Genomic DNA, 27697 nt, shown 5'->3' on the forward strand with positions numbered 1-27697 from the left:
AATATAATATATATATATATATAATATTCTTGCATATTATACATACAGTAGAGTCTCACTTATCCAACATAAACGGGCCAGCAGAACGTTGGATAAGCGAATATGTTGGATAATAAGGAGAGATTAAGGAAAAGCCTATTAAACATCAAATTAAGTTATGATTTTATAAATTAAGGACTAAAACATCATGTTATATAACAAATTTGACAGAAAAGGTAGTTCAATATGCAGTAATGCTATGTAGTAATTACTGTATTTACGAATTTAGCACCAAAATATTACGATGTATTGAAAATATTGACTACAAAAATGCATTGGATAATCCAGAACGTTGGATAAGCGAGTGTTGGATAAGTGAGACTCTACTGTATTATATATTATACTAGCTGTGCCCGGCCACGCGTTGCTGTGGCAAAGTATGGTGGAAGGGCCTTGAGTCTACACTGCCATATAATCCAGTGCAAATTAGATAATCTGTGGAAGTGAGGCCTAAATCTGCCTGTCCCCTAACTGAACCCTGGCTGTCCCTTGGCTGAGTTGGTTGCTAGGAGACCAAGTGGGCAGAGATTAGCCCTCTAAACTGGCAGCAATTGGATAAAAACAATTATTGCTCTCCCTCTAATCAGAACTTTATTCTTTTCTTTTTGTTGTATCAACCTAGAGGCGTGGATGATGGGTTGTGTTGTCAAATTTCGAGGTTGGGGGGCCTGTAGTTTTGTTGTTTTGTGGGTCACCGTGATGCCATCACTCATTTATATATATAAATTATATTCTTATATACATACATATATATTATGCATACCTATACATATGTATGTGTGTGTGTGTGTGTGTGTGTGTGTGTGTGTGTGTGTGTATATATATATATATATATATATATATATACACACACACACACACACAGTAGAGTCTCACTTATCCAACGTAAACAGGCCGGCAGAACGTTGGATAAGCTAATATGTTGGATAATAAGGAGGGATTTAAGGGAAAGCCTATTAAACATCAAATTAGGTTATGATTTTACAAATTAAGCACCAAAACATCATGTTATACCACAAATTTGACAGAAAATGTAGTTCAATATGCAGTAATGTTATGTTGTAATTACTGTATTTACGAATTTAGCACCAAAATATCATGATATATTGAAGACATTGACTACAAAAATGGCTTGGATAATCCAGAACCTTGGATAAGCGAGTCTTGGATAAGTGAGACTCTACTGTACATCCATACACACACAGATATCTATATATATAAAAGAGTAAAAAACTGGGCGCAGTGAGCAAAACAACAAAACTACACATGGCAGAACCATGAAACATTAATAATAATAATAATAATAATAATAATAATAATAATAATAATAATAATAATAATACTGTGGGACTTCCGAATCCAGACTGACAAATTTCTGGAACACAACACACCAGACATCACAGTTGTGGAAAAGAAAAAGGTTTGGATCATTGATGTCGCCATCCCAGGTGACAGTCGCATTGACGAAAAACAACAGGAAAAACTCAGCCGCTCTCAGGACCTCAAGATTGAACTGCAAAGACTCTGGTCCCGGTGGTGATGGGCACACTGGGTGCCGTGCCAAAAGATCTCAGCCGGCATTTGGAAACAATAGACATTGACAAAATCATGATCTGCCAACTGCAAAAGGCCACCCGACTGGGATCTGTACGCATCATCCGAAAATACATCACACAGTCCTAGACACTTGGGAAGTGTTCGATTTGTGATTTTGTGATACAAAATCCAGCATATCTATTTTGTTTGCTGTGTCATAATAAAATAATAATAATAATAATAATAATAATAATAATAATAATAATACATCACACAGTCCTAGACACTTGGGAAGTGTTCGACTTGTGATTTTGTGATACGAAATCCAGCATGTCTATCTTGTTTGCTGTGTCATAATAAAATAATACAGTAGAGTCTCCCTTATCCAACGTAAACGGACCAGAAGAATGTTGGATAAGCGAATATGTTGGATAATAAGGAGAGATTAAGGAAAAGCCTATTAAACATCAAATTAGGTTATGATTTTACAAATTACGCACCAAAACATCATGTTATACAACAAATTTAACAGAAAAAGTAGTTCAATATGCAGTAATGTTATGTTGTAATTACTGTATTTACGAATTTAGCACCCAAATATCACGATGTATTGAAAACATTGACTACAAAAATGCGTTGGATAATCCAGAACGTTGGATAAGCGAGTGTTGGATAAGTGAGACTCTACTGTAATAATAATAATAATAATAATACATCACACAGTCCTAGACACTTGGGAAGTGTTTGACTTGTGATTTTGTGATACGAAATCCAGCATATCTATCTTGTTTGCTGTGTCATAATAAAATAATAATAATAATAATAACTTTATTCTTATACCCCGCCCATCTCCCCAAAGGAACTCGGGGTGGCTTACATGGGGCCTTGCCCAGACACAACAATATAAAAGCAAGCAAAACAATAAAGCAAATTACTCAACAATAAAACATCAACATCGATAAAAACAGTCATAAAAGGTCAATATACAAATAAAGTGTTAAAACAAGAGATGAATTCAAGGCAACAAGCTTGGCCCTAGGTTCCGAGAACAAAAAGAAAAGAAAATTAAACTCCTAATTAGAGGGCGAAGAATAATTGTTTTTAGGAGTTAGGAGACATACCTTTTGGGGACTCGCTTCTGGATTTCTTGCTTTCGAGGGGACACTCGCTGTTGCTGTTGGGTGAACAGGCTCGCCTCTTGCCTAAAACTTCATCTGGAAGGAGAGGAAGGAGAGGAAGAGAATTAGATCCAAAACATTATTCAAAGACTTTGGGGGAAACGTTCTGTAATACATAGTTGAGGACGCGGGAACGGGACGGCGGGGGGACGAAGTCACTCTGAGCACCCAGACAGGCTTGCCTCAAGGGACAGATCAATGGCAAGCGTTTCCAGCCATAAATGTGGAAATTATGGCGATCACATCACTACATTATGTGCCCTGGGTGTGTCCTCGTGTTTCATGCCGTGATGCAAAACAGCTGGGGTCTTGGTAATAAGGAGCAAGAAGGGGGGCAAGAAAACATACATACAGAGCTCCTCAGTGTTTCTCCACTCGCTCGCTCTTTCTTTCTTTCTCTGCCGGATCTCAAAGCCTTCCCAGCTTTCTCCAGCCCTCCCGAACGACTGTGCGAAAGCTCTTATCCTAGCAAGCCAGAGCCAAAATATCTAATATACAATTACAGCACCGCCGGTCGTCTCCCCCTTCCCTCCATCCGCTCTGCCCTTCTCTCGTACAGATTTAAAAAATCAATATCCTCTCGGAATAATGCTGGGGAGGGAAGTGTCGAGGAGGGAGGATGGGAGGCATGTTTTGTTGGTATCGAGGCAAGGAGGGAAGAGGCGGACTGTCATCGCATTCGCGTCTGTCCAAGGACATATATTCCTCACAACCTCTGAGGATGCCTGCCACAGATGTGGGTGAAACGTCAGGAGAGAATACTTCTGGAACATGGACGTATATTCCTCACAACCTCTGAGGATGCCTGCGATAGATGTGGGTGAAACGTCAGAAGAGAATACTTCTGGAACATGGACATATATTCCTCACAACCTCCGAGGATGCCTGCGATAGATGTGGGCGAAACGTCAGAAGAGAATACTTCTGGAACATGGACATATATTCCTCACAACCTCTGAGGATGCCTGCCATAGATGTGGGTGAAACGTCAGGAGAGAATACTTCTGGAACATGGATATATATTCCTCACAACCTCTGAGGATGCCTGCCATAGATGTGGGCGAAACGTCAGGAGAGAATACTTCTGGAACATGGACATATATTCCTCACAACCTCTGAGGATGCCTGCCATAGATGTGGGCGAAACGTCAGGAGAGAATTCTTCTGGAACATGGACATATATTCCTCACAACCTCTGAGGATGCCTGCGATAGATGTGGGTGAAACGTCAGAAGAGAATACTTCTGGAACATGGACATATATTCCTCACAACCTCTGAGGATGCCTGCCATAGATGTGGGCGAAACGTCAGGAGAGAATACTTCTGGAACATGGACATATATTCCTCACAACCTCTGAGGATGCCTGCCATAGATGTGGGCGAAACGTCAGAAGAGAATACTTCTGGAACATGGACATATATTCCTCACAACCTCTGAGGATGCCTGCCATAGATGTGGGCGAAACGTCAGGAGATAATACTTCTGGAACATGGACATATATTCCTCACAACCTCTGAGGATGCCTGCGATAGATGTGGGTGAAACGTCAGAAGAGAATACTTCTGGAACATGGACATATATTCCTCATAACCTCTGAGGATGCCTGCCATAGATGTGGGCGAAACGTCAGAAGAGAATACTTCTGGAACATGGACATATATTCCTCACAACCTCTGAGGATGCCTGCGATAGATGTGGGTGAAACGTCAGAAGAGAATACTTCTGGAACATGGACATATATTCCTCACAACCTCTGAGGATGCCTGCCATAGATGTGGGTGAAACGTCAGGAGAGAATACTTCTGGAACATGGACATATATTCCTCACAACCTCTGAGGATGCCTGCCATAGATGTGGGCGAAACGTCAGAAGAGAATACTTCTGGAACATGGACATATATTCCTCACAACCTCTGAGGATGCCTGCCATAGATGTGGGTGAAACATCAGAAGAGAATACTTCTGGAACATGGACATATATTCCTCACAACCTCTGAGGATGCCTGCCATAGATGTGGGTGAAACGTCAGGAGAGAATACTTCTGGAACATGGACATATATTCCTCACAACCTCTGAGGATGCCTGCGATAGATGTGGGTGAAACGTCAGAAGAGAATACTTCTGGAACATGGACATATATTCCTCACAACCTCTGAGGATGCCTGCCATAGATGTGGGTGAAACGTCAGGAGAGAATACTTCTGGAACATGGACATATATTCCTCACAACCTCTGAGGATGCCTGCCATAGATGTGGGTGAAACGTCAGAAGAGAATACTTCTGGAACATGGACATATATTCCTCACAACCTCTGAGGATGCCTGCCATAGATGTGGGCGAAACATCAGAAGAGAATACTTCTGGAACATGGACATATATTCCTCACAACCTCTGAGGATGCCTGCCATAGATGTGGGTGAAACGTCAGAAGAGAATACTTCTGGAACATGGACATATATTCCTCACAACCTCTGAGGATGCCTGCCACAGATGTGGGTGAAACATCAGAAGAGAATACTTCTGGAACATGGACATATATTCCTCACAACCTCTGAGGATGCCTGCCATAGATGTGGGTGAAACGTCAGGAGAGAATACTTCTGGAACATGGACATATATTCCTCACAACCTCTGAGGATGCCTGCGATAGATGTGGGTGAAACGTCAGAAGAGAATACTTCTGGAACATGGACATATATTCCTCACAACCTCTGAGGATGCCTGCCATAGATGTGGGTGAAACGTCAGGAGAGAATACTTCTGGAACATGGATATATATTCCTCACAACCTCTGAGGATGCCTGCCATAGATGTGGGCGAAACGTCAGAAGAGAATACTTCTGGAACATGGACATATATTCCTCACAACCTCTGAGGATGCCTGCGATAGATGTGGGTGAAACGTCAGAAGAGAATACTTCTGGAACATGGACATATATTCCTCACAACCTCTGAGGATGCCTGCCATAGATGTGGGCGAAACATCAGAAGAGAATACTTCTGGAACATGGACATATATTCCTCACAACCTCTGAGGATGCCTGCCATAGATGTGGGTGAAACGTCAGAAGAGAATACTTCTGGAACATGGACATATATTCCTCACAACCTCTGAGGATGCCTGCCACAGATGTGGGCGAAACGTCAGGAGAGAATCCTTCTGGAACATGGACATATATTCCTCACAACCTTTGAGGATGCCTGCCATAGATGTGGGTGAAACGTCAGAAGAGAATACTTCTGGAACATGGACATATATTCCTCACAACCTCTGAGGATGCCTGCCACAGATGTGGGCGAAACGTCAGGAGAGAATCCTTCTGGAACATGGACATATATTCCTCACAACCTTTGAGGATGCCTGCCATAGATGTGGGCGAAACGTCAGGAGAGAATCCTTCTGGAACATGGACATATATTCCTCACAACCTCAGAAGATGCCTGCCATAGATGTGGGCGAAACGTCAGGAGAGAATCCTTCTGGAACATGGACATATATTCCTCACAACCTTTGAGGATGCCTGCCATAGATGTGGGCGAAACGTCAGGAGAGAATACTTCTGGAACATGGACATATATTCCTCACAACCTCTGAGGATGCCTGCCACAGATGTGGGCGAAACGTCAGGAGAGAATCCTTCTGGAACATGGACATATATTCCTCACAACCTTTGAGGATGCCTGCCATAGATGTGGGCGAAACGTCAGGAGAGAATCCTTCTGGAACATGGACATATATTCCTCACAACCTTTGAGGATGCCTGCCATAGATGTGGGCGAAACGTCAGGAGAGAATACTTCTGGAACATGGACATATATTCCTCACAACCTCTGAGGATGCCTGCCATAGATGTGGGCGAAACGTCAGAAGAGAATACTTCTGGAACATGGATATATATTCCTCACAACCTCTGAGGATGCCTGCCATAGATGTGGGCGAAACGTCAGAAGAGAATACTTCTGGAACATGGAGATATATTCCTCACAACCTTTGAGGATGCCTGCCATAGATGTGGGCGAAACGTCAGGAGAGAATACTTCTGGAACATGGAGATATATTCCTCACAACCTTTGAGGATGCCTGCCATAGATGTGGGCGAAACGTCAGGAGAGAATACTTCTGGAACATGGATATATATTCCTCACAACCTCTGAGGATGCCTGCCATAGATGTGGGCGAAACGTCAGAAGAGAATACTTCTGGAACATGGACATATATTCCTCACAACCTCTGAGGATGCCTGCCACAGATGTGGGCGAAACGTCAGGAGAGAATACTTCTGGAACATGGATATATATTCCTCACAACCTCTGAGGATGCCTGCCACAGATGTGGGCGAAACGTCAGGAGAGAATACTTCTGGAACATGGACATATATTCCTCACAACCTTTGAGGATGCCTGCCATAGATGTGGGTGAAACGTCAGGAGAGAATACTTCTGGAACATGGACATATATTCCTCATAACCTCTGAGGATGCCTGCCATAGATGTGGGCGAAACGTCAGGAGAGAATACTTCTGGAACATGGAGATATATTCCTCACAACCTTTGAGGATGCGTGCCATAGATGTGGGCGAAACGTCAGAAGAGAATACTTCTGGAACATGGATATATATTCCTCACAACCTCTGAGGATGCCTGCCATAGATGTGGGCGAAACGTCAGAAGAGAATACTTCTGGAACATGGAGATATATTCCTCACAACCTTTGAGGATGCCTGCCATAGATGTGGGTGAAACGTCAGGAGAGAATACTTCTGGAACATGGAGATATATTCCTCACAACCTTTGAGGATGCCTGCCATAGATGTGGGCGAAACGTCAGGAGAGAATACTTCTGGAACATGGATATATATTCCTCACAACCTCTGAGGATGCCTGCCATAGATGTGGGCGAAACGTCAGAAGAGAATACTTCTGGAACATGGACATATATTCCTCACAACCTCTGAGGATGCCTGCCATAGATGTGGGCGAAACGTCAGGAGAGAATACTTCTGGAACATGGCGATATATTCCTCACAACCTTTGAGGATGCCTGCCATAGATGTGGGCGAAACGTCAGGAGAGAATACTTCTGGAACATGGAGATATATTCCTCACAACCTCTGAGGATGCCTGCCATAGATGTGGGCGAAACGTCAGGAGAGAATACTTCTGGAACATGGATATATATTCCTCACAACCTCTGAGGATGCCTGCCATAGATGTGGGCGAAACGTCAGAAGAGAATACTTCTGGAACATGGACATATATTCCTCACAACCTCTGAGGATGCCTGCCATAGATGTGGGTGAAACGTCAGGAGAGAATACTTCTGGAACATGGACATATATTCCTCACAACCTCTGAGGATGCATGCCATAGATGTGGGAGAAACGTCAGGAGAGAATACTTCTGAAACACGGACATATATTCCTCACAACCTCTGAGGATGCCTGCCATAGATGTGGGAGAAACGTCAGGAGAGAATACTTCTGGAACATGGACATATATTCCTCACAACCTCTGAGGATGCCTGCCATAGATGTGGGAGAAACGTCAGGAGAGAATACTTCTGGAACATGGACATATATTCCTCACAACCTCTGAGGATGCCTGCCATAGATGTGGGAGAAACGTCAGGAGAGAATACTTCTGGAACATGGACATATATTCCTCACAACCTCTGAGGATGCCTGCCATAGATGTGGGAGAAACGTCAGGAGAGAATACTTCTGAAACACGGACATATATTCCTCACAACCTCTGAGGATGCATGCCATAGATGTGGGCGAAACGTCAGGAGAGAATACTTCTGGAACATGGAGATATATTCCTCACAACCTTTGAGGATGCCTGCCACAGATATGGGTGAAACGTCAGGAGAGAATACTTCTGGAACATGGACATATATTCCTCACAACCTCTGAGGATGCCTGCCATAGATGTGGGTGAAACGTCAGGAGAGAATACTTCTGGAACATGGACATATATTCCTCACAACCTCTGAAAATGCCTGCCATAGATGTGGGAGAAACGTCAGGAGAGAATACTTCTGAAACACGGACATATATTCCTCACAACCTCTGAGGATGCATGCCATAGATGTGGGCGAAACGTCAGGAGAGAATACTTCTGGAACATGGAGATATATTCCTCACAACCTTTGAGGATGCCTGCCACAGATATGGGTGAAACGTCAGGAGAGAATACTTCTGGAACATGGACATATATTCCTCACAACCTCTGAGGATGCCTGCCATAGATGTGGGCGAAACGTCAGGAGAGAATACTTCTGGAACATATGCCATACAGTCCGGAAAACACACAACAACTCTGTGATTCTGGCCATGAAAGGCTTCGAAACACAACAGAGGAAATAATTCCCTGGAACGTCACACCTTGACACTTAAAACATCATAAAATGATAGGATCCTAAAGTTGGAAAAGACCCACAAGGGCCATCCAGTACTATCCATTTAGACAGACAGACAGACAGATAGATACAATTGATAAATGGATATGATTGAATCACAGAATGCTAGTTGGAAAAGACCCCAAGGGCCATCCAGTCCAACCCCCTGCCATCCACAATCGAAGCCCTCCTGATAAATGACCATTTAGCCTCTGCTTAAATGCTAAATATCACACCCTGCATTATCTAAGAGTTTCATCTATGCTGACGATCGTGCCATCACTGCTCAAGCAGATGGCGAAAACAGCAGAAAGACCTGCCTCATCGGATAGTGCTTGACCCATCTATGTTTAACATTTACACAAATGACCAGCCACTGCTAGATGGGATAATAATAATAATAATAATACTCTTGCAAGTAAAACAAGCAGTCAAAGAAGAAGAACATGCCCTGGCAGAATATGTAAAGCAAAGTGAAGAACCTGCTTTGATTGAAGTCAAAAATCAGAAACTCCTCAAAGCACAGAAGACAAAAATAACCAGTACAAGAAAACCACACTACGAACTAGAGCTGACAGCTGGCACAACAAAACATTGCATGGAAAGTTCCTTGACAAAATTGAAGGAAAAGCTGATAAGGAGAAGACCTGGCTCTGGCTCACGAATGGGACCCTGAAGAAGGAGACAGAAGGCCTGATCCTTGCAGCCCAGGAGCAAGACATCAGGACAAAGGCAATTCAGGCCAAGATCGAAAAATCAGCTGATGACACAAAATGCAGACTGTGCAAGGAAACCGACGAAACCATGGATCATATCCTCAGCTGCTGTAAGAAAATCGCACAGACAGACTACAAACAGAGGCACAACTGTGTGGCCCAAATGATCCATTGGAACTTATGCCTCAATTACCACCTCCCAGCAGCAAAGAACTGGTGGGATCACAAACCAGCAAAGGTCGTGGTAAATGAACACGCAAAGATACTGTGGGACTTCCGAATCCAGACTGACAAAGTTCTGGAACACAACACACCAGACATCACAGTTGTGGAAAAGAACAAGGTTTGGATAATTGATGTTGCCATCCCAGGTGACAGATGAAAAACAACAGGAAAAACTCAGCCGCTATCAGGACCTCAAGATTGAACTTCAAAGACTCTGGCAGAAACCAATGCAGGTGGTCCCGGTGGTGATGGGCACACTGGGTGCCGTGCCAAAAGATCTCAGCCGACATTTGGAAACAATAGACATTGACAAAATTACGATCTGCCAACTGCAAAAGGCCACCCTGCTGGGATCTGCACGCATCATCCGAAAATACATCACACAGTCCTAGACTCTTGGGAAGTGTTCGACTTGTGGTTTTGTGAAACGAAATCCAGTATGACTATCTTGTTTGCTGTGTCATACAACGTCGTTGTGTCAATAATAATAATAATAATAATAATAATAATAATAATAATAATTTTATTTTTATACCCCGCCCCGTCTCCTTAAAAGGACTAGGGCTGGCTTACATGGGGCCAGGGCCAGGCAAAACAGACAATATAAAAACTCAACAGTAAAAACAACTCAATTGATCAAATCCTGGGTTGGCTCCTAAAAAGAACTGGGCTGAGAAGGTGCAAGTAGTGTAAGATGCAATTGGGGGAGAGGTAGGAACCAGGAACTATTGTCCCGTTAAAGTGCTAGGGAAGGCGTCCACAAAGAGACTATGGCCGGCTAAAGTAGTAGAAAATGCAATAAAGATAAAATAGGCAACAGGTCCGATCCCTAACTATGGAAATCAGTCGCCAAGGGCCTGTTGGAAGAGCCAAGTTTTCAGGCTCTTCCTAAAAGTAAGGAGGGAAGGCATAGAGTGTTTCATCTATGCTGACGATTGTGCCATCACCGCTCAAGCAGGGAGCTTTGATATGGTTGAACTGAAGCTCTCTGAAGCTTTAGGTGCTCTTACTGCCTATTACAGGAAAAACCAGCTAATTCCTAATCCATTACCAGAAGAGACAGAGTGTTTCATCTATGGTGATGATCATGCCATTACCGCTCAAGCAGAGAGCTTTGAAATGGTTGAACAGAAGTTCTCTGAAGCTTTAGGTGCTCTTACTGCCTATTACAGGGAAAACCAGCTGATTCCGAATCCATCTAAAACACAGACCAGCCACTGCCAGAAGGGACAGAGAGTTTAATCTATGTTGACGATCGTGCCATCACCGCTCAAGCAGAGAGCTTTGAAATGGTTGCACAGAAGCTCTCTGAAGCTTTAGGTGCTCTTACTGTCCATTACAGGAAAAACCAGCTAATTCCTAATCCATCTAAAATGCAGACATGTGCTTTTAATCTTAACAGACAAACATCTCAAGCTCTGAGGCTGATCTGGGAAGGAATCCCACTGGAACATTGCAGCAATTTCGCATCTGACACGATAAATAAATAAACCGAAAACCTAAAAACCAAGCCTAAACAAAAAGGTGTTTATTACCAGCCTTTGCTTGCCTGTTTGAAAGAGACAATGACTGCAAAAGGGTTGAATTTGCCATATCAAGACCAATCTTGCCACTTCTTTAGCATGCACACTCTGGCATTTCTTAGGAGTGCCTTAAAATACCTCCCTGCTTTTAAGTGATACCTATTTATCTACTCACATTTTGCTTTCGAACCACTAGGTAGACGAAAGCTGGGCTAAAAGCTGGGAGCTCATCCTGACCGGGGCTTTGAGCTATCAACCTTTTGGTTGACAAAGATCTACTGCAGCTGGTGGTTTAACCTGCTGTGCTAAAGCCCAGCCCTGGTTTTCAACTTGAGGCTTGTACATCGGACTTCCAATTCCCAAAATCCTCAACCATTCACACTTTTGCAGAGGTAAACAAAGCTCTTATTTACCTTTGACCAAAAAGCAACACACCCTTCCTCTTAGAGATGTCCACCAAACTGGAGCACTGTGCCAATGATCAGATTAACATATATAATATAACTAGCTGTGCCCGGCCACGTGTTGCTGTGGCAAAATGGTGGTGGTATTGGTTAAAAATTGTTGTGTAATTTTTATTTGACGTTATTTGTATTTTTTAATTAATTTTATTGTAAGTTATCTTTTTATTTATTATATTTTATTATTTTCTTGTATTATTTTTAGTTATTTTCTGTTATTATAGTATTTTATTGTATTAATTTTTTTAGTGTTTTTAATTATTTTTTAGTGTTTTTAATTATTTTTTATTGGGTTGCTACGAGACCAACTTGGAGGAGCTTAGCCTTCTAACTGGCAGCAATTGGATAAAAGCAATTATTCCTCTCTCTCTCTAATTAGGTCGTTATTTTTCTTTTCTTTTTGTTCTATCAACCTAGAGCCATGGATGATGGGTTGTGTCGTCAAATTTCGAGGTTGGGGGGCCTGTAGTTTTGTTGTTTTGTGGGTCGCCATGATGCCATCACTCTTTTATACATATAGACTAGCTGTGCCCAGCCACGCATTGCTGTGGCGAAGTATAGTGGTATGGGAAATAAAGTATTGAGGAATTGGTGGTAGTTTTTGTTGTATCAACCTAGAGGCGTGGATGAGGGGTTGTGCTGTCAGTTTTCGAGGTTGTGGGGTGTTTAGTTTTGTTGTTTTGTCCACTGCCGTGATTCCATCACTCTTAGTTTTTGAGGTTGTGGGGTGTTTAGTTTTGCTGTTTTGTCCGCTGCCGTGATTCCATCACTCTTTTATATATATATATAGATATATATATAGATAGATAGATTTGGAAGAGAACTTAATCCAGTCCAACTCCCTTATTATACCGAGCAAGAAGACACCACCAAAGCCTCCCGACAGATGGCCATTTAGCCATAGATCAAATATAGATAATAGATCTAAGAGATGCATACTTTCATATAGTCATAGATTTGGAAGAGAACCATTAAGTCCAACACCCTTATTATTATACCGAGCAAGAACACACCATCAAAGCCCTCCCGACAGATGGCCAACCAGCCATAGAGGAGATATAGCTAGATATAAGACACCATCAAAGCCCTCCCAACAGATGGCCAACCAGCAATAGATCATATAGTCACTAGCTGTGCCCGGCCATGCATTGCTGTGGCGAAGTATGGTGGTATGGGAAATAGTTTTGTTGTTTTGTCCGCTGCCGTGATTCCATCACTCTTTTATATATATAGATAGATGTATATATTATATATGGAGACCTTGCAGGTTGCATTATAGGACGAAGAAAGGAAACCAAGATAATGGATAATCCATCACCGCTCAAGCAGGGAGCTTTGAAATGGTTGAAAAGAAGCTCTCTGAAGCTTTAGGTGCTCTTACTGCCTATTACAGAGAAAAACAGCTGATTCCTAATCCATCTAAAACATAGTCATGTGCTTTTCATCTTAAGAACAGACAAACATACTGAAGTCTGAGGATTACCTGGGAAGGAATCCCACCAGTGCATTGCAGCACATCAATGCTCCAGTGCAGTGTGGAGAAGAGCAAACCACAGACCACATGCACAATGGAGGACCTTCTCGCAGCAACACCAGAGGCACTCCAAGTGGCCAGTCTCTGGTAAAAAAAATCTAGTATAATGCCAAGTTTTAAACTTTGTTTGTGTTTTTAAATACATAATAACTGTATCCTCAATTCTCTTCTGAAACCCACCAAAACTGGAGATATTTGGCCGTCATTTCTCAGCGGGAGATGACCCACAAAATTGGGAGACCCCGAGGTCTCTCCACTTGGATGCCAGGCTTGTCACATCCCCTGCAGCCGCGAGCTTTTCATTTCGTCAAGGCCTCTGCCTTTTCTCGCGGCCGCGAAGAGACAGACGGTGGTTTCATGGGGAGCCGTGCCCTCGGCGTCACTTAAACGTCCGGCTGCGCTCATTCGGCCCCCACCGGGCCATGACAGGCTTTGACAGCCAGACTCCTTAATTCCTTTTTCTTATTCCCTTAATCTGTCATCTTTATCAGGCCGGGGAAGTGCCAAGCGGCGTGCAGAAGCCCCAGCCCCGATCAATCTCCACATTACAGCTGACAGAATGGTGCTAATAACTTATTGATCTCATGTTTGCCGAGCCCCACCGGGGCCAAAGAGGCTGCCATTGATTGGCTTGAGGGAGAAAGAACCTTGCGGCTGAGCGCGGAGCGGAAAGCCTTCAAATTGCCTTCTTCCCGAGGAGCTCAAAGGCAGAGCGACGGGCGGCAAAGGGAAGGGCGAGCAAGCGGGACACAGAGGAAGATCACACACAAGTGCACACATAGACGCATGCCAAGTGGACAGAGATGGTTAGGAGAAAGGGGAGAACACCTGGGAAGGGAGCAAGAGCACCTTCAGGGCTTGGAGGTGACCAATGTAGGGTCTATTTATGTGTCTGAGATGGAGAAGTCTCCACAAGGAGAGACCAACATAAGTTCTATTTGCGTGTCCGAGATTGAGATGTCTCCACAAGGAAAGATCAACATAGGGTTTAGTTATGTGTCTGAGATGAAGTCTCCACAAGGGGAGACCAACATAGAGTCAACTTATCAGTCCAAGATGGAGAAGTCTCCACAAGGAAAGACGAACATAGGGTCTAGTTATGTGTCCGAGATGAAGTCTCTACAAGGAGAGACCAGCATAAGGTCTATTTACGTGTCCGAGATGGAGAAATCTCCTCAAAGAGAGACAAACATAGGGTCTATTTACGTCTCCAAGATGGAGAAGTCTCCACAAGATGAGACCAACATAGAGTCAACTTATCAGTCCGAGATGGAGAAGTCTCCACAAGGAGAGATCAACATAGGGTCTATTTACGTGTCCGATATGGAGAAGTCTCCACAAGGAGAGACCAACATAAGGTCTATTTATGTGTCCGAGATGGAGAAGTCTCCACAAGGAGAGCCCAACATAGAGTCAACTTATCAGTCCGAGATGGAGAAGTCTCCACAAGGAGAGGGTCTATTTATGTGTCCGAGATGGAGAAGTCTCCACAAGGAGAGACCAACATTGGGTCTATTTACGTGTCTGAGACGGAGAAGTCTCCACAAGATGAGACCAACATAGAGTCAACTTATCAGTCCGAGATGGAGAAGTCTCCACAAGGAGAGGGTCTATGTTTGAGATGGAGAAGTCAACACAAGGAGAGATCAATATTGGGTCTATTTATGTGTCCGAGATGGAGAAGTCAACACAAAGAGAAATCAACATAAGGTCTATTTACGTGTCTGAGATTGAGATGTCTCCACAAGGAGAGATCAACATAGGGTCTATTTACGTGTCTGAGATTGAGATGTCTCCACAAGGAGAGATCAACATAGGGTCTATTTACGTGTCCGAGATGGAGAAGTCTTCACAAGGAGAGACCAACATAAGGTCTATTTATGTGTTTGAGATGGAGAAATCTCCACAAGTCAACTTATCAGTCCAAGATGGAGAAGTCTCCACAAGACGAGACCAACATAAGGTCTATTTACGTGTTCGAGATAGAGAAGTCTCCACAAGGAGACACCAACATAGAGTCAACTTATCAGCCCGAGATGGAGAAGTCTCCACAAGGAGAGGGTCTATTTATATGTCTAAGATGGAGAAGTCTCCACAAGATGAGACCAACATAGAGTCAACTTATCAGTCCGAGATGGAGAAGTCTCCACAAGGAAAGACCAACATAAGGTCTACTTATGTGTCCGAGATGGAGAAGTCTCCACAAGAAGAGACCAACATAGGGCCTATTTATGTGTTTGAGATGGAGAAGTCTCCACTCCATACGTGTGGGAAGATCATAGAATCATCAAGTTGAAAAAGACCCCCAGGGTCATACAATCCAGCCCCCTGCCATACAGGAAAATACCATCAAAGATCCCCTGACAGATGGCCATTAATTAAGTCTGGATCTGACAGACAGGAGCTCAGCCCGCTCCCTGACCATTTGGTCAGCAGTCCTGCCAGTACAAGGATTTAACCCATTGTGCCACCGGAGGCTCCTACATGCACACCTAAATGTATAAGTTTCCATCCAGTGTGTGTTGCAACTTGTCCAGTTTTGATGTGGGATTGCAGGGAAGAAAGGAACCTGAAAGCTGCCGTGACTTGTAAGCGTTCAGCTCATAAATTAACCAAGGCCTGCCCCTTCCCCGGATGTAGAAATGAGGTATTGAACGGGGCTGGCGGGGTGACTTGTTGTTCGGTGGCGAATGCTGTGCTCTCTCCGGCGGCGGGAAACTATTAATTGGCCAGGGACCAGATGCGTTTGGGGGGGAGACGAATCAAAGCAATTACGGGCTCAGGGGAGATTTGTTGTGCAGGACTCCCTCCCACCTTCTAATTTTCCTGGCACTAGCTCTTTCTCTTCCCACAGTTATCTGCATTTCTGCATTTCACACTTTCATCTTTTTCCCAGTTTTTTGTGGTAAAATTAGGTGCCTCAGCATATATTCGGGTCGGCTTATACTCAAGTATATGCGGTATATATCATGAATGTGTCCCCACTTAGTTCTAGTCAAACAGAAAGTACAGACTTTGGGTGAACCTCAGACAATAAAGCAATAAAAAAACCCCCTTAAACTTAAAAAATGTGTTTGATTCTAGCCCTGTGTTTTCGTCTTCAACAGGCAAGGTGAACAGCAGCTGCTGCCAGAAACGCCTTAGAATTGGAGAGAAGCTTGGTCTGTAATACTGAATTCATTGATGGTCCTTCAAGTTTCGAAATGATCCACAAATCAACCACTTCCTCACTATTTTGAAATTACGATTGGTTCTATTCCACTATGATAAATTCAACATTTTGTGAGAACAGATAACAACTCAAACTACCGAAGAGAGGAAACAAAAGCTAAGCCACACTTGCACCCCAATTTGGATCCTAACCAACTCATGGTTTTCCTTCCAGCGTCCTGGAAGGAAATCTATGTCAATAGATACAAAATAAAGATATTATTATTATTATTATTATTATTATTATTATTATTATTATTATTAGCCGTAATCGCTGGGTTGCTGTGAATTTTCTGAGCTGTATGGCCATGTTCCAGAAGTGTTCACTCCTGATGTTTTACCTACATCTTTCTCTGACCCTGGACACCCCACTTGCCTGTTTCCAACAGACTTCACAACCTCTGAGAATGCCTGCCATAGAAACGTCAGGAGAGAATGCTTCTGGAACATGGCCAGACAGCCCAGAAATCATACAACGACCATGTGATCCTGGCCATGAAAACCTTCGACAACCCACTTGCCTTGTTTCCAACAGACCTCACAACTTCTGAGGATGCCTGCCATAGATGTGGGTGAAATGTCAGGAGAGAATGCTTCTGCAATATTGCCATGCAGCCCGGAAAACTCACAGTAACCCAGATGTTCCATGGTATCCCCATTGGGTCTTACAAGAGCATCCTGAAGCCTTTCGGCTTTCTCAAAATTTAAAAATAAAGTTTTAATGCTCGACGAATCACTTATTCATTCCACTTTCAGCGAGTCTTTCCTCGATTGGGCTCAAGGTGGCATACGCAGCTCTCATCCTTCATTTGATCCTCACAACAACAGAGTGATATTGATCTGGCTCAGGAAGGCCAAAGTTACTATGACAGATCTTTGGGAATTAACCGTTTGGGGCTATATCTCCCAGCATAGCCTCCCTACAACAAAAACCCGAACTTATGAGACCTGTGGATCTCAGTGTGGACAATAATATAGAAGAAACTAGAGCTGATGCGGTCTATCCAATGCAATTTTCTGAATTGGCATCCTAAATAACCCCAAAAATTAGGTCTAACAACCAAGACACCAAGAAAAAAAATGGACCGGGCTGTGACGCAGCTGGTTAGTAGCCAGCTGCAATAAATCACTACTGACCGAGAGGTCATGAGTTCGAAACCAGCCTGTGTCCCGACCATTAATAATCTAGCTTGCTGTTGACCTATGCAGCCCAAGTAGGAAATTTAGGTACTTTATACGGGGAGGCTAATTTAACTAATTTACGACACCACAAAACCTCCAGCAGTGTGTGGAATAATGAGGAAGTACTTCATCAAGGACTCGGTGTCACAAGTGGACAATGAAGCAGCAGCTCTCCCCGTGGCCAGAATTGAGCATACCCTCATGAAGCCGGAAGATGGAAAATGCTAAATTGCCTCTGTGTCTGTCTGTTGCACCTCAGTGCTGATAAAAGATAGCAAAGTCTGAATAAAAGCAGTAAAGAAAGCAATAATCCAAATGTAAAGATAGTCAGTAAAAGAAATAATCCAAATGCAAAAGCAGTCAGTAAAAGAAATAATTCAAATGTAAAGGCAGTCAGTAAAAGAAATAATCCAAATGCAAAGGCAATCTGTAGAATATAGTTCCAAGTCTCTAATATAGCAAATCAGTCCTGAAAACAAGGCAGCATGAACTCCAAAATGCAATCCAAACACCGGATCTAATCATGAACAAAAGCAAGAGTCCTTTTCCATGAGCATAGACAAGGCAGGAACTTAGCTGACTCGCTGCCAGAGCCACCTGGGACTTGTTGATGTTCGGAACCCTATGAAAGGTCACGATTATCACTAACTTCTGCCTCACGAAATCAATGTTGCTTTGATTTTTTTTTATTTTTCCCTGTTTCTCTTTTATCTAACCATGCTTACAGGCTAAGAAAGCATTCCTTTGCCCTTGAGTTCCCACACGTTTGCCAGCTATTCTAAGAGAACGTCTGGGACGATGACCTCTTAACCTTAACCTTGTATCTCTATCTAAGGAAGACTCCTCTGACTCGCTGCCAGAGCCACCTGGGACTTGTTGATGTTCGGAACCCTATGAAAGGTCACGATTATCACTAACTTCTGCCTCACGAAATTCGTTCGTGTTTTTTTTTTCAAATGATAATTCGGCCCCTCAACAGTCTGAAGGATTGTGGACTGGCCCTCTGCTTCAAAAGTTTGAGGACCCCTGGCCTTGCAGCTTCAAAGCCTGGCTGCTTCCTGCCTGGGGTGATCCTTTGTTGGGAGGTGTTAGCTGGCCCTGATTGTTTCATGTCTGGAATTTCCCTGTTCTTTTTTTACTGTCCTAATTTTATTTATTTATTTCCCATACTTGTGTCCCGCCCTTCTCACCACGAAGAAGACTCAGGGTGGCCTCACAACTGGCAACAATGGTTTGGGGGGGGGGGGGGTGCGCCAAAATTCTGTTCGCCTACACTTGAAGATTTCCTTGGGGACACGGAAGAGGATCAGCAATGCTCACGACAGGCCCCGTCCCTTCTCCCCGTCTTCCCACCACCAACCGCACATCGCGGGCCTCGCTTTTTGCACGCCCTGGCAGAGTGAATTAGCCAAACGGGATAGAAAGGATTGGATTTGTTTACCGACACGCAGCAAGCTTCTCAGGGAGGCTCTAAGTCTGTGTTTGATGTGCAAACCGCCAGCTTTGCTGCCATGCCTTTGTCGAGGCGGCGGCGCCGGCTCCCCCGCTCATCCCTTTGTGTGTCGCTCTCAATTAAGATTAAAAAGGGCCTTATGCCACCACCCTCCCTCGGCGCTCACAGAGAAAATCCCTTTGTGGCAAGAGAGCAGCACCTTGCAAGCAGCTTCGCAGTTATCTGATCCACAGGGAGTGGGGCTGGGTGGGGGGAGGAGGACGAAAGTAGGGGGAAACCAACCACAAAGAAACAGTCCGCCATCAAGGCAACTTCCACGTCCTGGAGTGAGAGAAGGCAACAAGAGAGGTGGACCTTCGATCCACAATATATTTGAATACATTTGTGTCAAGTTCATTTTTCAGATTCTTCTGGTACCCTTACCTATTCTTTTCTATGGCACAGAGCAAACGGAGGAATTGATCAGCAACTGAACAGACTAGAGAGGTTCAGGGAGAATTCACCATGATTTATAGGAGTTGTAGGTACTGGGATGTATAGTTCACCTGCAATCTAAGAGCACTCTGAACTCCATCACCGATGGATCTGGAATTAACTTGGCACAAAGAACCTACATGTCCAACAAAAATTACGAGAATCTTTGGAGGAATTTATGGGAGTTGTAGTTCACCTACGTCCAGACCCAAATAATGATGGATCTGGACCATACTTGGCATGCATAAATATGCCCAAGTGTTAATACTGGTGGGTTTTGAGGGGAATTGGTCGGGACATTTTGGAATTGTAGGTACTGGGATGTATAGTTCACCTGCAGCCAATGAGCACCCTGAACTCTACCAAAGATGAAATTGGACCAAACTTGGCACACAGAGCCCCCATGACCAGCAAAAAATAATGGAGGTCTTTAAGAGAAATTTACCTTGATTTGGGGAAGTTGTAGTTCACCTACATCCAGAGAGCAGTGTGAACCCAAACACTGATGGATCTGGACCAAACTTGGCACACAGACCTGATATGCCAAAATTTGAAACATGGAGGAGTTTGGGTTAGGGAACTGACCTTCCTTTCTGGGAGTTGTAGTTCACCCACAACCAGAGAAACAGTGACCTCCATTGATGACGGACTTGAACGAAACTTGGCACACAGAACCCCCCATGACTAACTCAACCTATTGGAGTGGTTTGAGGGGACTGACTCACCAGAGTGGGAGTTATAGTTCACCCTATAGCTTGAAAGCACACTACAGTCAGAGTATACAGAGCATACACTTTATAGTAAAATTCTATAGCTGAACCTTTAGCTCCGGCCCCAACTGGTCTTCTTCCCATGTAAGCCGCCCAAGTCCCTTCGGGGAGATGGAGCGGGGTCAAAAACAAAATAATAATAATTAATAATAATAATAATAATAATAATAATAATGCCCTGGCAGAATATGTCAAGCAAAGTGAAGAACCTGCTTTGATTGAAGTCAAAAATCAGAAACTCCTCAAAGCACAGCAGACAAAAAACCAGTACAAGAAAACCGCACTACAAACTAGAGCTGACAGCTGGCACAACAAAACATTGCATGGGAAGTTCCTTGACAAAATTGAAGGAAAAGCTGATAAGGAGAAGACCTGGTGATGGCTCACGAATGGGACCCTGAAGAAGGAGACAGAAGGCCTGATCCTTGCAGCCCAGGAGCAAGCCATCAGAACAAAGGCCATTCAGGCCAAGATCGAAAAATCAGCTGATGACCCAAAATGCAGACTGTGCAAGGAAACCGACGAAACAATTGATCATAACCTCAGCTGCTGTAAAAAAATTGCACAGACAGACTACAAACAGAGGCACAACTACGTGGCCCAAATGATTCATTGGAACTTATGCCTCAAGTACCACCTCCCAGCAGCAAAGAACTGGTGGGATCACAAACCTGCATTTGGAAACAATAGACATTGACAAAATCACGATCTGCCAACTGCAAAAGGCCACCCTACTGGGATCTGCACGCATCATCCGAAAATACATCACACAGTCCTAGACACTTGGGAAGTGTTCGACTTGTGATTTTGGGATACGAAATCCAGCATATCTATCTTGTTTGTTGTGTCATAATAAAATAATAATAATAATAATAATAATAATAATAATAATAATAATAATAATCCTTTCATGGGGAAAGTAAATAGGCCTATTACTATTGTATCATGCAGCACAAGTGACATTTGTGTGAAATTGTTCCCATACCTCCTTATAGCTCAAGACGTTGGGAGGAAAACATTCCAAAAAAAAAAAATAATCCCAGTGTTTTATTTTTTGCCAGAATGTTTTCCATTCCATACATACATTTACATCAACGCACGCATGCCAACGGTAAACACAACACGAAGAAAACCTGGCAGTTTCGACGCCGTAATTAATGTGCTTCTCTGATTATTATGCCGAGCGAGCGAGTGGGAAAACATATTTAAGGCATTGATTTGCAAGAGAGCGGCAAATACACGGTTTCAGGAACAATTGTGTGAAACGGAATTAATACGGAATGACAACGAATCTCAAAATTCTCCTCCCATCTCAAGGGAAGAGAGTTGAAATCAATTCAAATACATGTGTGGCTGCCAACCGAGCAGATCTATATATATAAAAGAGTGATGGCATCACAGCGACCCACAAAACAACAAAACCCCAGGCCCCCCAACCTCGAAATTTGACAACACAACCCATCATCCACGCCTCTAGGTTCATACAACAAAAAGAAAAGAAAAATTAAGTCCTAATTAGAGAGAGAGGAATAATTGTTTTTATCCAATTGCTGCCAGTTAGAAGGCTAAGCTCCTCCAACTTGGTCTCCTAGCAACCCAATAAAAAATAATTAAAAACACTAAAAAATTAATACAATAAAATACTATAATAACAGAAAATAACTAAAAATAATACAAGAAAATAATAAAATATAATAAATAAAAATATAACTTACAATAAAACTAATTAAAAAATGCAAATAAAGTCAAATAAAAATTACACAACAATTTTTAACCAATACCACCACCACTTTGCCACAGCAACGCGTGGCCGGGCACAGCTAGTATAATGTATAATTGTTCGTCAACAGTTGTTTTTGTTTGCTCTTCCTTCGACAGTATCCATGTTTTTGCTTCTTAAATCTATCCAATATGGTGGCGCAATGGGTTAAACCCTTCTACCAGCAGGACTGCTGACTTGAAGGTTGGAGATTCTAATCCGGACAGAGCCGGGATGAGCTCCCTCTGTCAGCTCCAGCTTCCCAAGGATAATAAAACATCAAACAACTGGGTGTCCCCTGGGCAACGTCCTAGTAGGTACTAGGTACTAGAAGGATATATAGTTCACCTGCAATCAATGAACACCAAGTTTGGTCCAATTCCGTCATTGGTGGAGTTCAGTGTGCTCTTAGATTGCAGGTGAACTATACATCCCAATCTCTACAACTACTAGAAATAATTGTGAATTATTTTTCTCTATTATTGTTGCTACTATTACATTTATTTTACTCTATTTTTTATTATTAATAATACATTTATTATTTCACTCTGATCTTATTATTATTATTATTGCATTTATTATTTTACTCTATTTATTATTACATATATTATTTTTCTGTATTATTATTATTATTATTATTACATGTATTATTTACTCTATTATTATTATTATTATTATTATGTCTGTTTTTATTGTTGTTTTTATTTTTGTTTTTATTGTTTTTATTGTTATTTTAAAGTTAATTGTATTGTTTTAATCTATTTCTGTAAACTGCTCCGAGCCAAACTGGGAGTAGCGGTATACAAGTCTAATAAATAAATAAATAAAAGGATACATATTAAGCACATTTACATTGAAGAAGATGAGAATAATGATTTGATTAGGGTTGGACAGTCTTATCTTAAATTTGAGCTTTATGTAAATATTTAAAAACATTTAACCTTCTGATGCCTCAATTAATGTAATTTTATTGGTATCTATTTTTATTTCTGAAATTTACAATCCTCGGCTTATACTGGAGTCAATGTTTTCCCAGTTTTTTTGTGGTAAAATTAGGTGCCTCGGCTTATATTCGGGTCGGCTTATACTTGAGTATATACGGTAATTTTATTGGTATCTCGGCTTATACTGGAGTCAATGTTTTCCCAGGTTTTTTTTTGGTGTAAAATTAGGTGCCTCAGCTTATATTCGGGTCGGCTTATACTTGAGTATATACGGTAATTTTATTGGTATCTCGGCTTATACTGGAGTCAATGTTTTCTCAGTTTTTTTGTGGTAAAATTAGGTGCCTCGGCTTATATTCGGGTCAGCTTATACTCAAGTATATACGGTAATATTATTTGGCAACTTGTGCAATTCTTAGGAATCTGCACCCCTTGCTTTCCAGACAAACACACTTATTCTCTTTGAAAGAATTGGGTTTTTTTCAATGGGGTGGGGGCAAAGATGCTGGATAATTGGCCTGCAACTTAGACCCGTTCATTTACATTCCTCCAGTGTGAATTTTATCAGCCAGGCAATGTTTGAAAGAGTTTAACCATGCAGCTCCTCACTCTCACACGCATACGCAGAGCGCAATCCCATTTCGGCATTCTTGCAGGGAGCCAGGCGATAATTATAATAAATCTTTCGGTGCCGGGCGGAGAGCGGCGGGCCCGACACACGCATCCCTGCTTCATGATTAAGAGATCCCTGTAATGCTTCCCGGTCCCCAGTGGGCTGGGCGGCGCGAGATATAGCCAAGCATTGCATCAAACACGTTGCGAATATCTCAGTCATTAAGCGGCAACCTGGCGGCTGCTCCGAGAGCAATCGATGGGGCAATTAGATTTTATCAGGCCCTGCTCCCTTGGCCTCTGCTTCCCTCTCGCATGGGCTGCCAAGGCAAGAGGCCAAGATGTACCGGGGGCACCATCACGTTTGGCCTGACATAAAAAAAAGATTGCACCATTTCGCATTTGCATTCTCTCCATCTCTACATATATACATGCATTTCTATCCTGGGCATCTTTTGCTTTGAGGAAAGGGCAGGTGATGTCAGACATTCTTAGATCTGAAAGTGATCTGAGCTAATGATCTGACCTATAATAATAATAATACTAATAATGTAAAGCAAAGTGAAGAACCTGCTTTGATTGAAGTCAAAAATCAGAAACTCCTCAAAGCACAGCAGACAAAAAACCAGTACAAGAAAACCGCACTACAAACTAGAGCTGACAGCTGGCACAACAAAACATCGCCTGGTAGTGATCAACTTCATGGATTTTGGCTCAAACATCTGATTAGTTTACATGGAAAAATGCCCCAACAATTCAATGAGATGCTGCAGAAAGGAAGTATCAGTGAATGGCTAACAACTGGAAGAACTTACCTGATACAAAAGGATCCAGCAAAACGAGCAGCACCAGGAAACTACAGGCCAATAACATGTCTGCCCACTATGTTTAAACTACTGACTGGCATCATAGCTGACAAAATTCAAGACTATCTTGAAGAAAAAAACATCTTGCCAGATGAACAGAAAGTCAACAAACGGAAAAGCAGGGGCACAAAAGACCAGTTATTAATTGACAAAATCATTCTAGAGAACTGTAAAAGCCAAAAAGCTAATCTTCACATGACGTGGATTGACTACAAAAAGGCCTTTGACTCACTCCCACACAGCTGGATCATCAAGTGCCAGGACGCCATCGGGATTAGTAAAAAAGTTGGCACCTTTATTGTAAACATGATGGAGCACTGGAATACTGAACTGTTTGTTGGAAATGAAAGCTATGGACTTGTCAACATCAGAAGAGGAATTTTCCAGGGAGACTCATTGTCCCCTCTGCTTTTCATTATTGCCATGATCCCTCTGTCAACAATCTTACAAAAAACAAATCTCGGATATCAAACATCTAAGAAATCTCACAAAATTTCGCATCTGATGTACATGGATGACCTGAAGCTGTATGGGAAAACGGAAACTGAAATCCAGTCTCTGACTAACACTGTCCGAATTTTTAGCACTTATATCAGCATGGAGTTTGGTTTGGACAAATGTTCAACAGTGGCATTGAAGAAGGGAAAAATCATTGAAAGTGAGGGTATAAATATGCCTAATAGCCAAATGATCGAGTGTCACCAGCCAGAGGCCTATACATACCTGGGCATATTACAGCTGGACAACATCAAGCATGAACATGTGAAAACTGTGGTCAGCGAAGAATACACACAAAGGGTCAGAAAAATTCTCCAAAGCAAGCTCAATGGAGGCAACACCATCAAGGCCATAAACACCTGGGCCATACCTGTCATAAGATATACTGCTGGCATTATAAATTGGACATAGGCGGAACTGGACAATTTGGACAGAAAAACAAGAAAACTCATGACCATTCATCATTCGCTGCACCATCGCGAATATCTGCCTAGAAGATCAGGTAGCAGAGGACTCTTACAAGTCAAACAAGCAGTCAAAGAAGAAGAACATGCCCTGGCAGAATTTGTAAAAGCAAAGTGAAGAACCTGCTTTGATTGAAGTCAAAAATCAGAAACTTCTCAAAGCACAGCAGACAAAAAAACAGTACAAGAAAACCGCACTACAAACTAGAGCTGACAGCTGGCACAACAAAACAACGAAATTCAGCATATCTATCTTGTTTGCTGTGTGTCATACTATGTCGTTGTGTCAATAATAATAATAATAGACAGCCCTATCCTGCCCAAACACACATCTCCAGATCCAGGAATGCTGGTGGTAAAATTATAGTAAATAAATAAGTTTAAGGTCCATGAGGTCAAGAAGAGCCGGAAGCAACTGAATGAATAAACAACAAAAGGAAGTAGCAATCATGGCTATGTATTACCTGCAGGCACAGCCTGCAAAAATAACTTTTTGGAGAGTGCAACTTCCAGAATTTTTATGATCAGAGGCCATTCTGGGAACGGTTAATCTAACAAGGTCGCTTTTTCAAACCACTGACCCCAAGATTAGAGGAAGTCCACCCATCTTTCCCCATCAAGGCAATGGCCCTGAGATACTTCAGCCTCGGGCGTCCAAAACCAGATTGCGTCTGAGGATGGAGGCTTCGTTTTAGTTCTGCTGGCTGCGAGCCAGGGATCGGCCCCATTGATCCTTAATTTGTCTAATCCTTGTTTTTTCCCTGAAAGTTCCAAATCGCCAGCCATCGCCACATGTCACAGGATTGAAATCCATAATCCTATTGAAAGGCTCTTTTGAGATCTTAGGGAAGAAAGAAGAAGAGACCTCCCTGGGAGAGAAGCCGAGGCCAGACTGAAGGAGGTGAGCCTTCGAGCTCACACTTCAAGTCAGCCTTCAAGACAGAAACATTGATTCACCTCAAGCAAGAGTGTTTGCTTTTCTGAAGCAGTGCCTGCGCATTTGGCATATAAACGCTCTCCACCAATGGAAGTCAACATTGTGAGGTGAGAACACCAGGCACACTTACTGGGGAATAAACACTATTGAATTCAGTGGGATCATAAGAGTTGGGTTTCAACAAAACATTATGAGCCACACATTGGTTGCCCTGTTTCTGGCCTATAATAATAATAATAATAATAATAATAATAATAATAATAATAATAATAATAATGGCAGAGGATTCTTGCAAGTAAAACAAGCAGTCAAAGAAGAAGAATATGCCCTGGCAGAATATGTAAAGCAAAGTGAAGAACCCGCTTTGATTGAAGTCAAAAATCAGAAACTCCTCAAAGCACAGCAGACAAAAAACCAGTACAAGAAAACCGCACTACAAACTAGAGCTGACAGCTGGCACAACAAAACATTGCATGGAAAGTTCATTGACAAAATTAAAGGAAAAGCTGATAAGGAGAAGACCTGGCGATGGCTCACGAATGGGACCCTGAAGAAGGAGACAGAAGGCCTGATCCTTGCAACCCAGGAGCAAGACATCAGGACAAAGGCAATTCAGGCCAAGATCGAAAAATCAGCTGATGACCCAAAATGCAAGCTGTGCAAGGAAACCGACAAAGCCATTGATCATATCCTCAGCTGCTGTAAGAAAATTGCACAGACAGACTACAAACAGAGGCACAACTATGTAGCCCAAATGATTCACTGGAACTTACCTTCTCTGCTGTGGCCCCCCGATTGTGGAACTCACTACCTACTGAAATTAGGCAAGCTCCCACGCTGTTAGCTTTTAGGAAAGACTTGAAAACATGGCTTTTCCGCTGTGCCTTCGGTGAGTAATTTCTGTCATATATT

At 42.6% G+C, this 27697-nt stretch overlaps 1 protein-coding gene across 7 annotated transcripts in view; it reads right to left on the reverse strand.

The window, feature by feature from the left end:
* Positions 1-27697, reverse strand: part of samd11 (sterile alpha motif domain containing 11) — a 168944-nt gene that overhangs the window by 46204 nt on the left and 95043 nt on the right. For all 7 annotated transcript variants that reach the window (XR_010001387.1, XM_062965934.1, XM_062965937.1 and 4 more), the window contains one exon: positions 2697-2789. Coding sequence is in view for 6 of the 7 variants with exons in the window: in XM_062965934.1 (XP_062822004.1) it covers positions 2697-2789 (93 nt within the window). In the remaining variant the exon portion in view is untranslated. The remainder of the gene's footprint in view (positions 1-2696; positions 2790-27697) is intronic.

Source organism: Anolis carolinensis, unplaced genomic scaffold (assembly GCF_035594765.1).
Source record: "Anolis carolinensis isolate JA03-04 unplaced genomic scaffold, rAnoCar3.1.pri scaffold_15, whole genome shotgun sequence".
NCBI classification, from domain to species: domain Eukaryota; kingdom Metazoa; phylum Chordata; class Lepidosauria; order Squamata; family Dactyloidae; genus Anolis; species Anolis carolinensis.